Genomic DNA, 11,106 nt, shown 5'->3' with positions numbered 1-11,106 from the left:
ATATGCACAAGCTTTCTAGTCTAGTTTGGAACGTTCCAACCATGACTATTTTCAGGTCCAACCCAGAAATCTCCTTTGTATCTTTCCTTTTTCTCTTCCTCTCTCAATCCTGCGACATTCCTTTGTATGGATGCGCGGAGAGAGGTCAGCAGATGTCTGCTCCTCTTTCCATCTCAACTTCTACTCCGTGAAGTCAAGACCACTACCAAATTGAGCAGCGGAGACCCTCTGAATATCTCTTTCTCTAAGGTCTTAGGGGACAGCAATTTATTCGTCCGAATCAGACAAATGCTATCGAGCCTACATCCAATGCTCTGATCCGAAGTTCGTTCTAGTCGAAACATCAAGGAAACGTCTGATCTTTAGCTGTAGACGTCAAACCCTCTACAAGTGAGATATGGCTACCAGAAACAGGCAGGCGCCAAAGTTGCAAAAGCAGGCATTCCCAAATGTCACCAGAAATCCAGATTTTGGGTATGGAGGAGCTCAAAGTGCCAAATACACGGTGAGTTTATGTGGTCAAGTACTGCCTAGCCGAACAACTCGAGAGCAATATTGACTCTCCTTTCCCAGGCAAACTCGGGAATATCAGACCGCCGTAACAGCACGAAATTGTACCTCTTGGGGTTGCCATGCCCCGGACGCTTTGTCAAATCCATCCTATTGGATATTCAACCAGAAGATAAGCAAAAGACCAAAAAAGCGAAAGTGAATTTCGTGACGACTGAGATTAGGTTTACGGGACTGCTCATCGATAAAGCTGAGCTGTGGTCAACCAACATCAATCGTCTGCTCGCTGCATTTGAAGAATCTTTTCGGTGCGTGCCTTCACTTAAAGGAGTTGCTCAGATGCGAGTCACTTTGGGCTCGTTCTCTTTTGAGCAGTATCGTTATCCAAAGAATCCTCAGAATGGCTACTCATTTGACGAATTTAATGAGATGCTGTCCCAGCCAATGACTAGAGGCCGTATCACTTCGGGGTGAGAGCAGCAATATTATTATACAAAAAGTTCGCTAACGCGATATCTCATCATTAGACTTTCGCTCGATCAATTGCTTAACCAGATAAGGCAAGCAAATGAGATGTTCGTACTTGAAAACGATCAAAGCGCAATTTCAACAGCTCGTCGTTCAGTAAAGGTGGAATTCCCACCAAAAGACAACGAATTGATTCACTTAGAGGTCGATTTCCGAGCATCCGAAGGGCATTATGAAAAGGTGAATTCTCGCTGGGTGAGATCTGATCTGGGTAGATCAACAGCTGGGAACCGACCACTACTTCAAGCAGTCATGCTGAACCCGGAGAGGTAAGGGATGGACCTCTATTTTAAATTTTTGAGATAGCTGACGATTATGCAGAGCTGATCTTGAATTCAAGATCCAAGAAAAAACAATACTGGACCCTGGTCAACTTGATCAATCTATGCGTGATATACTAGAAGGTATTCGATTCAGGCCATCCGAAAATGACACTGTCGACTTTTCTTTTCTAGCACCGGCCAAACGGCATTCGAAGCTTCCTATCGGCGCAAAAATCTTCCGTCTTGTAGAAAAGGCCACGGTGCAATATCAAGTCAGAAATACAGACTACTTTTTAGAAATCGCTCGCTATGATATCTACTATCCAAAGCCAAGTCGGGCACGCCAGGCTGCAGACTCTACTTCGTACCTAGAGTTCAACCCTCCCACATCCTTCAGCGAAGTTGTTCTGTATGGTCAAAGTTGGGACAATGCTACGAAGGCCTTCGGCAGGATACAAGGCACGGAAAGCTTCGATTTGAATTCCGCTCTTTATGCTCTTTTCAAACCCGAGGGGCGAGAGACGCCGAGAGACGCCTTCGAACGATTTATCCTGATTGCCACAAATGTGGCAGGGCTCTGGAATCCTGCTGGCTCACGACCTATGGAATCCATTCCCCGACCATCATCCACATCCCGTACAACCAAAATGTCTGTTAATGAAGGGTTTTTGATCGATCTGGACTAGGCGCAGAGCTCGACAATACGAATGGATAATATTTGATGATCATGGCAATCTATGAAATCGCACAGCATATGGCTTGACAAGTATTGTTTCGTGCTATGAGAAAACTAGATTTGGCTCTGAAGATTTGCGAAACAGAGGCAAAGCTGTCAACGAAGAGATCATCAAATAATGGTCTCATATCAGTGGTTTATTATCTGAATCCGCTTCATGTGGCTATCACAGCGATCCTGCATGTGTAGTATTATGCCGATTGCCATATATCGCTGTGGCTTTTCCCGATTTCTGTATTCTAGGCTAGCCTTGGTTATTGAACAATTGTCACGCTGGAGTTTTCATCATTATCTAACTTATAGACTTAGCCGGAGGGGGCGGTGACGGCTTCGCCGCTCACAACCTTTTGTCGAAGTGCTAATCATAGTTAGCCATGTGTATTCGATAGGGAGCAAATTGTCGATAGCATACCATCTTCAATAATCTTCAAATTTGTGCTCTTCCCTTGAACAATCTTTTCCAAATCAGTTATGTTCGCTTCCAACTCCTTGACTTTTTTGTTATAGAATTCGATAGCTTTGGCGGTAGTCTAATTGCAACAAGCTCCATTAGCGAAACCAGCAAACACAATCCCTCCGCGGAAAAAGAAGCTTCTCACCTTCTCAACATAGAAGCCCGTCCCAACATCCACAATGACTTTCTCTCTATCCGCAAGTTTCCCCTTGACATACAACGAACTCGTCAACGGTACGAGAATACTGTTGTTATCTGCGGATTGTGGTTGCGGCGTCTTCTTCCCCACGACGCCATCGTTGATTGTCCGGACGCAATCGCGGAATTTGGACTGTGCTGCGCGCAGCTTTGCGTGTGAGTTAGTGAGTTGTTCGAGTTCGGAGTTGAGTCGCGTTTGGAGAGAGCGGAGTTGGGGGACGGAGAGGGTTGTAACGTCGACTGTTGTTTGCGGTTAGTCAGTGTCTCGATGACAGAATGACGATCATATAAACGACAGGCGCAATTCCTGAGGTCGATTGAGAAACGTACCTGCTCCTGGTGGAACTTCTCCGGAGGCGGGGGTAGACATTTTTATTGATGTTGAATAATTTGGAGCGCTGGGCTATCGTCGATGGTGAGTCAATCGTGCGTGTTGACTTCAATATGCTCCGTTCAATACCTGAATATGGCTTGCTTGAAATCGTCGCCCCTGTCAGTGACCGGAGTGTTTGCGCGCGGTGCAATGCAGAATGGGAGTTAGGTCAAAGTGAAGTTGTGGGAGAAGCATCCAAGCTCTCGCCGCAAGTGGGGAACTACCCACTTGTCTATATATTCAGCACCAAACATCATTTGACCAACTACGCTTTCTTTTCTATTCGTTTTTGACGAACAGATTGACAGTATCATCAGTATTGGTATATCCGTCGAAGATAGCCTAGGGCGCCAGAGACAGTCATTAATTGAGCCGACCTTTTACATACACTTTACCCCGCTCAGATCGTGTCCAGAGACGGTATCATGAATAGCTGAGCAGCATACTTTCAGAAAAGCATGGTAAAAGTCGCGAAGAGGGAATGGAATGAAATTACATCTGGTATCGAAGGCTATTCTAGTGTAATCTCCGTAGAAAGAATATTAAGGACGGAGAAGGAGCGTGCAGAGTTGTTTGACGCCTGTAATAATGACCTAGAGATGCGAGATGATCGATCATGAGATTAGGCCAGTCAGGTACCGTTAGACGAAGTACAGTATACGCACGTACACAGGCCGGGGGCAACGAAAGCTTCAATTCTTCCTTTTCTTCCACCACCTTGAAGACAGCAACATGAGCTCTCTAGTGAAAACACAGCCATAACAAGATGACAACCTTGGAAGGCAACCACGGTGTAGAAGCTTGCAATGGTACCAGTCTGCTTTGCGTAGAATAGCCATCTGCCAACTGGTGCCTTGTGTCTACCTAGATAGGGAATCATGACTCCGAACAAAGACGGAAAGAACAGTTCGCTTGATCCTATGTACGAGTTTTAATAATACAAGATATGTTACATGAATAGTATACATTCAGCTTCTGGCTCTGCTTAAAGCTTCTCCAACAGCGATCGAATCCAATCAACCAGGTTGTCCACAGGAACATCCTCCCGTAGACCATCCAACTGTCGACAATGCACTTCAAGTTTCTGTGACGACTGCCACGCCTTTCCGACGACGACGATCACCGGGTATCCAATCATGTCAGCATCCTTAAGTTTCCATCCGACTTTTTTGGCACGATCATCCAGAATGACATCGCTGGTATCTGTATGCCGTCTCAGATGATCATAGACATTCTCAGCTTCGGACTCGAGGTCTCGACCCGGTACAACAACGATTTCAAATGGTGCAATTGCTCTCGGCCAATTCAAGCCGTGGACATCGGAGCACGCATCGGCCACTGCAGATATCATTCGAGAAACGCCGATGCCATGACAACCCATTTCCATCGGAACCTTCTGGGATTTGTTGCTGATGGGTTCCTTGGACTTGAGAGCCGAGTCGTCCACAAAGACCTTGGCATTGAGAACTTCTGAGTAACGGGTACCAAGGTAAAAAGTGTGACCGAGTTCCACTGCGTTGTGCGTATGTAAAGAACCCGTGGAGCACTTCGGACACTTCTCGCCATCGATGACTCGGGTCAAGCTGAATCCGTCTTGACTACCAGGGAAACAGTTCAATAGGGCAAAATCAACGGGGTGTTTGACTTTGTCGAAGTCCTCCGGTAGTCCACTGAGAGGGGGACGACTGTAGGGGGCAACCTGCGAATCATATAGATCGAGAATCTTGTGGGCTCGGGCTGATTCTTCGTAGGAGCCAAGAGTCTCTATCTCACCATTCTTAACGTGCTCGTACCAAAGTTTAACAGGATTTTCCACACTAGTATCGAGATCAACCCCTGCAGATTTGGCTACAGCCTTGACAGCGTGCGAATTGATTTCTCTTTCCCTCGGCTCACTGCCGAGATCTTGAGTCGAATATCGTGGGTACCAAGCTCTGACTAGAGTCTTTTTATCCTTTGAAATGGCAGTCCACAGTGCCATGGATATAGCCAGGGGGTTATCAGTCCCGACGCCAGTTTCCGATGGCATAGGAGCAGCCAGTGGGTTCTCAGTAACACTTGCGGTTGTGCGGCCGTCCGATACTTCCTCGTTATATACGTAATCACAATTCGAGCAGCTGATTAGTGTGTCTTCTCCTTTGTCACTGATGAAGTGAAATTCGTGACTCAGATTGCCGCCCATGTTCCCTGAATCGGCAGCAGCAACTAAATAGGGTACTTTCAATGTGTCAAATATGCGCTTGTACGCTTCCCGCGTTGCTTCGTATGTCACTAGCGCTTGTTCCGCATTGTAATCGAACGTATACAGGTCTTTCATGACGAATTCTCGGCCACGAAGAAGACCCTGTCGTGGCCTAGCTTCATCTCTGTATTTCCTTGCTGAGAAGTATTAATGATCCAAAAATGTATAAAAGTGCTATTTGAAAATTCTTACAGATTTGATATAATCTGAGTGGTAGCTCCTTGTATGATTGGACCAAGCGTGCGACAAGGGAGGTTATCTCTTCTTCATGTGTGGGCGCAAGTAGAAAACGAGCTTCTCTTCTGTCCTCGAATTTGAAGACCTATAGAGCTAAGCGTTAGCTTTCAGCCAATCAAAGTAGCGATTACTCGTACCTCTGCACCGCTTTTCAGGCGCCCTGTTTGCTTCCATAGCTCTTGAGATGATATAGATGAAAGAGAAACTTTTGATGCACCTGAGGTAAAGTCAGATCTTTGTTCACTCCGATCGCTTGATTAAGGCCTATCAATCCTTACCAAGGGATTGCATATGTGTATCGATTAAAGCTTCTAGCTTATTCTGAACAAGAAGACCCAGCGGTAGCATATGAAAGACACCCGCATAAGCCTGGCGTATGAATCCAGCTCTGACTAAGAGGTGATTTGCATCCTCTGTACGCTCTTGTCAGCACAAGTGCTTAGAAGCTGATTGGCAAGATGACAACCTTTCTCTCTTTCATCCGCTTTCCTTTCAATGCCGCCTGTAGGTAGCCAGAAGTTCGAGGCTCTATTACGGCCATCATACTGTAGATGATTAGCAATGCAAAGACACGAATGAACCGATTAACATAGTATGCTTACATGGATGTTGCACTTTAAAATCAAATATCTGTTCCGTTCGTTTGAGCAGGCCGGCCGGAGGCCGAAAAAAGGCCTCGGGCGTGTTAACAGCCTGCAATTTGTAAACATCTAGCCAGAAGGCTTATGAAAGATCAGATTATGATATTTACCACAAAATGTAAGAAATCAGGAACAAGATTATCGGTCGAATGAAGCTGGAGAATGAGTGGAGATAGGAACTAAACCCAATTCTGCAGGCTGGTGGCCCGAGCTTCTGATATCGGCGGKTGCAAAACTATTCTCCGGCGGAGCTCATAATTTTTCTGTTTTATCCGGCAGAAAAAAACACCCAAATTAAGAGCATTGCTCAATTCGACCCAAACCAGTAATTTTCTACAGGGGTCATGGCAAAAAATAAAGGAAAGCGCTCCTCGACAGGAAGTGTTCCGCAGGCCGGCGAGTCTAAGGTCTCTACCGACGAAAGTTTCATCTCTCTCGACGCCGGAGCACTTGCCAACCTCACCCGCAATATCGAACAGAAATTGAAAGACGGAAAAAACACCGCGAACAACAAGTCTCAGAAACGCACAAACAATTCGAAGACCGAAACGAAAAAGGTGCCGGTTCACGACTTCAAAGACAAGAAGGATACTGCTGTCAAGTCACAGAACTCAAATCAGGGCAAGAAGCGGAGCCGGGATGGAGAGGTTATCGAGAAACTCGCCAAAGGCGGGAATTCCAAGAACGACCAGAGCCAGGATGATATTTTAAGGAAGGAAATTTTGGCTTTGGGTGGCAGCAAGGAGGATTTCGATCTTCTGGCGGAGGTAGCTTCGGATTCGGAAGTTGAAGAGGCATCCGGTTCGCACATAAAGGCAGGGTCGAACGATAATGCACTGAGAAAAGAATTGGCTCAACTATTGAAAGATGCCGGGCAGTACAATCCTGTAATTGCCGATGATCAAGTCGAAGAAGAACAGCCTGCGAGTGAAGATGGAAGCGAGGAGGAAGATGAGGAAGGGGAGGTTGAGGAGCATGGCGATGAGGAGATAGACAGTGCATCCGAGGCGGATGACGCCAACATGCCCTCTAAAGAAATCAAGTCCAAGATCGCTACACAAGTTCCCGACAAGAAAAACGCCGCTTTCGCGGAGACTCAGTCACAGTTCCCCAAGGAATACTCACGATTGGTAAGTCATTTGGCGAACTCAACTTGTTCATGGAAAAGTACTAATGTCCTTGATAGACTGTCATGCCCAGAGCGGACTGGTATAGCACTGAGTTACCATCTGTGACCGCCCCAAAAGTGACCACTGGCCTTCCCAAATTCCTTATGGATCGGATACAGCAACATGCCACCTCACTGCTCGAGAAAGAAAATCAACTATACTCGCAAATTCAACAGCAATCTTCTTCATCATCCCACAAGTTCTATTCGACTATCATGACATCTGGAACATTGAGTGATAAGATTTCAGCGCTTACTCTTGCCGTGCAAGAATCACCAATTCACAATACCAAGGCTCTAGGAGATCTTGTTGCATTGTCCAAAAAGCGAAGCCGTGCTCAGGCGGTTGATGTTCTACGGTCTCTCAAAGACTTGTTTGCGCAAGGAACACTTCTTCCTAGCGACCGCAAGCTGAAAGCATTTGCGAATCATGCCGAGCTTGTGGCATCGTTTCAAAAAGCCGGGCCCAAATGGACCGAACGTGATCCTTTGCCAGGTGACCTTCAACCTCAACATTTGATCCTCTGGGCATTTGAGGATTTTCTCAAGGTTCAATTCTTCGAGATTCTCAAAGTTTTGGAAATCTGGTGCAATGACGAAATTGAGTTCTCGCGCACACGAGCCGTCAGTTACGTCTATGAACTGCTCAAGGAGAAGCCCGAGCAAGAGGCCAATCTATTGCGTCTATTGGTGAACAAATTAGGTGATACTGGAAAGAAGATCGCTTCAAGGGCATCATATCTGTTGCTTCAGTTATGTCAAGCACATCCATTGATGAAACCAACGATCGTCAAAAGTGTGGAGGAGTTTCTTTTCCGCCCGGGTCAAAGTCCGCACGCTAGATACTATGCAATCATCACACTCAACCAGACTATCCTCAGCACGAAAGAGGAGAAAGTTGCCATTCACCTTTTGGACATTTACTTTGCAGTTTTCCTTCAGTTGCTCAAATCTACTGATAAAAAGAGCTGGAAACCAGACAATAAGAAGAAGGGCAAGAAGAGCGATGATGCAAAGACCCAGAAAGCCCAAGCGGAGCATGACGACCAGCTGAAAGAGAAGTTGATTTCTGCTGTTCTTACGGGAGTCAACCGAGCCTATCCGTTTACTAGCTCTGACTCTGATCGGTATGTGCATATCCCTACTAAGAATGAATTTGGAACAGACTAACCGATATTTGCAGTCTCTCCAAGCATATTGATACATTGTTCCGAGTCACCCACTCCTCCAATTTCAACACGAGTATTCAAGCATTGATGCTGATTCAGCAACTCACAGTCACACATCAAGTTGCAGCTGATCGGTTCTATCGTACTCTATACGAGTCCCTTCTTGATCCTCGAGTTGCCACCTCTTCCAAGCAGTCACTCTACCTTAATCTGTTGTATAAATCGCTTAAGAACGATTCGAGCATCAAGCGAGTCAAGGCGTTTGTCAAACGTCTTGTTCAAATATTGGGGTTGCATCAACCGTCGTTCATTTGTGGTGTCTTCTTTTTGATACGGGAACTGGAGAAGACATACCCTGGTCTGTTGTCTCTAGTAGATCAACCGGAGGAAGACGAAAGCGATGAGGAAGAAGTATTCCGGGACGTACCCGACGAAGATGATCAGCCAGAGGCGGAGACGAGCAAGCAAGTGGAACTGACAAAGAAAGTCAACGATGGGTACGATGCTCGCAAAAGAGACCCCCAACATAGCAATGCCGAAAAGAGTTGCTTGTGGGAATTGGTAAGTTTGTTGATATGTGTATTTGGTAAGATATCGCTAATGCTTTTCAGCTACCTTTGCTATCCCACTTTCATCCTTCAGTCTCCGCTTTGACCTCCCACCTTCTCAACCACGAGCCATTAAGTGGAAAGCCAGATCTCACCTTGCACACACTGAGCCACTTCTTGGACCGGTTCATCTACCGCAATGCCAAGGCAGGCGGCGCACCGCGTGGACAGTCGATCATGCAGCCTCTCGCAGGTACCGACAGCCATGATCTACTGGTCAGCGCAAGTGGTCTTGCTGGGGATGCACGTGCGCAAGTGCCAGTCAATTCGGAGGAATTCTGGCGCAAACGCACTGAGGATGTTGCTGCCGATGATGTGTTCTTCCATGAATACTTCAACCGGATGAGCAAGAGCCAGACTGGCAAGAAAGCCCAGAAGAAGTCCAAGGATCCTGTTTCTCGTGACGAGGAAGCAGCGGATGAAAGCGACAACGAGTCCGAGATTTGGCAAGCACTTGTTGAATCGCGGCCTGGTCTTGAGGACGATGACGATGAAGATGATTTGGACATGGACGATCTTGAATCAGCTTATGACAATGATGAGGATGAAGTCGATGGTTCCGAAGATGGGGGTGTTATCTTTAACGACGAGTCTGATGAAAATGTGGAAGAGATCGACGACGAAGAAGGAGATGTTGATACAGAGGTCAAGCAAAAGAAATCCAAGGCAGACGAGGATGAAGACGACGAAGACTCATTCGACATGGACGTATCTGACGAAGAGGCCTTCCGCGACAGTGATGAAGATCTTCCCTCGGATCTTGATATTGACATGGGTGGAGTCGCTCTACCTTCTACTGCAGAGGACGAGGCCGCCAACAAGAAGAAGTCGAAGAAACGCAAGCTTCGTCACTTGCCTACTTTTGCCTCCATGGAGGATTATGCGGCATTGTTGGCGGACGAGGACGATGGTATGATGTGATTTGGTTTCTCGTGAAGACGTACTGGGCGTTGTGAATGTAAATAGCGGTCTTTTGTCAACACATCCAGCGAAGGCACTACGTCTCGATTACTACTAAAGCTTTTAGTATTTCATCAATCTCGTATGATTAGGGTAAGCCGAATCACATGGTATCGCATTTTTCACGTCATGCCACGTGGTACGTAGTTCCCCGTTGATCCCCTTACCTGGTGCAGATCATGGCACATGGATAATGGAAGTATTTACATAATCTTTATCTCGGCCAGAACTCGGGGTATATTCTCGATTTGCCATCTTCAAGCAGGAATCGAGAAGAGACAGTTCACTTAAGCATAAGTATATTGTGGCGCCAGGGTCCAAGCCACTGGCTGAAGCCATGGCGGGTGATAATGGCACTAGTCCAAAAGCAGCGAACAGTGACGATCCCGCCGAATGCAGCCTTGTCGCCTTAATGCCTTATCCACCTGGCATCTCCACTGTTTTTCTTTCAGCCTTTCAAGTTTTTCGGTGACGCCGTACCCGCACTGTCCCTGGTTAGTGCGCCAACTAGATGAGTCTCCGACCAGTGATGGTGTTTTCATTATTAATAGTTAATCTTATTTTGCGATGAATCTTGGAATTGCATTAAACGTTGTACGAGTCTACGAGAAAGCAGAATTTTCTTCGAAGTTTGTAGGCTGTACGATGTTTGCGAACCGGCCGAGATCGAAAGCCAAGACAGTACCCTTCCCCGAGTCCCGATGCGGCGGGCTGAAATCGATCTCGGACTGCAATGCTTGTTCACAGAAAAATGAGAGGAATCAAGTTTCGTAGGAAGCATTGCAAGTCATGTTAGTATATTTGTGCCGGCACGAACTTGTGAAAATGATGTACACGTTGGTACTTCTAGAAACAAAAAGCCTTCTGCGTGAATCTGATCCTCCATGCAAGAGTAAATTGCAACTGTATTGCATTGTATTGCAATAACAGAGTTACCCGCATGTCCTGCAAGTAGCAGTCTGTGAGTGGACGGTCAGCGCGAGTTCCACTACCGAAGTACGTCATTTCTGACGGTTTAC

The 11,106-nt window shown here is 46.5% G+C and overlaps 4 protein-coding genes across 4 annotated transcripts; 2 read left to right on the top strand and 2 right to left on the bottom strand.

Annotated features, from left to right (window-relative positions):
• Positions 1-397: 397 nt before the first annotated feature.
• On the top strand, positions 398-1,987 carry BHQ10_001652 (uncharacterized protein; the record flags this gene model as incomplete). Its single annotated transcript, XM_040873712.1, has 4 exons — positions 398-505; positions 574-980; positions 1,038-1,307; positions 1,360-1,987. The coding sequence occupies 4 exons, from the start codon at positions 398-400 to the stop codon at positions 1,985-1,987; spliced, it is 1,413 nt and encodes a 470-aa protein (XP_040730157.1).
• A 355-nt stretch (positions 1,988-2,342) lies between these two features.
• Positions 2,343-3,059, bottom strand: BHQ10_001651 (uncharacterized protein; the record flags this gene model as incomplete). The annotated part of the gene is made up of 4 exons (XM_040873711.1): positions 2,343-2,395; positions 2,450-2,567; positions 2,637-2,929; positions 3,020-3,059. 4 exons carry the CDS (start codon positions 3,057-3,059, stop codon positions 2,343-2,345), a joined length of 504 nt encoding a protein of 167 aa, XP_040730156.1.
• Positions 3,060-4,047: 988 nt separating this feature from the next.
• BHQ10_001650 (uncharacterized protein) lies at positions 4,048-5,379 on the bottom strand (the record flags this gene model as incomplete). Its single annotated transcript, XM_040873710.1, has 1 exon — positions 4,048-5,379. The coding sequence occupies one exon, from the start codon at positions 5,377-5,379 to the stop codon at positions 4,048-4,050; it is 1,332 nt and encodes a 443-aa protein (XP_040730155.1).
• A 1,147-nt stretch (positions 5,380-6,526) lies between these two features.
• Positions 6,527-10,048, top strand: BHQ10_001649 (uncharacterized protein; the record flags this gene model as incomplete). Its single annotated transcript, XM_040873708.1, has 4 exons — positions 6,527-7,312; positions 7,369-8,477; positions 8,534-9,080; positions 9,131-10,048. 4 exons carry the CDS (start codon positions 6,527-6,529, stop codon positions 10,046-10,048), a joined length of 3,360 nt encoding a protein of 1,119 aa, XP_040730154.1.
• Positions 10,049-11,106: the final 1,058 nt, after the last annotated feature.

This window comes from Talaromyces amestolkiae, assembly GCF_001896365.1.
Source record: "Talaromyces amestolkiae strain CIB chromosome Unknown scaffold2.1, whole genome shotgun sequence".
Lineage (NCBI taxonomy): Eukaryota > Fungi > Ascomycota > Eurotiomycetes > Eurotiales > Trichocomaceae > Talaromyces > Talaromyces amestolkiae.
This window is presented reverse-complemented; position numbering and strand designations above follow the sequence as displayed.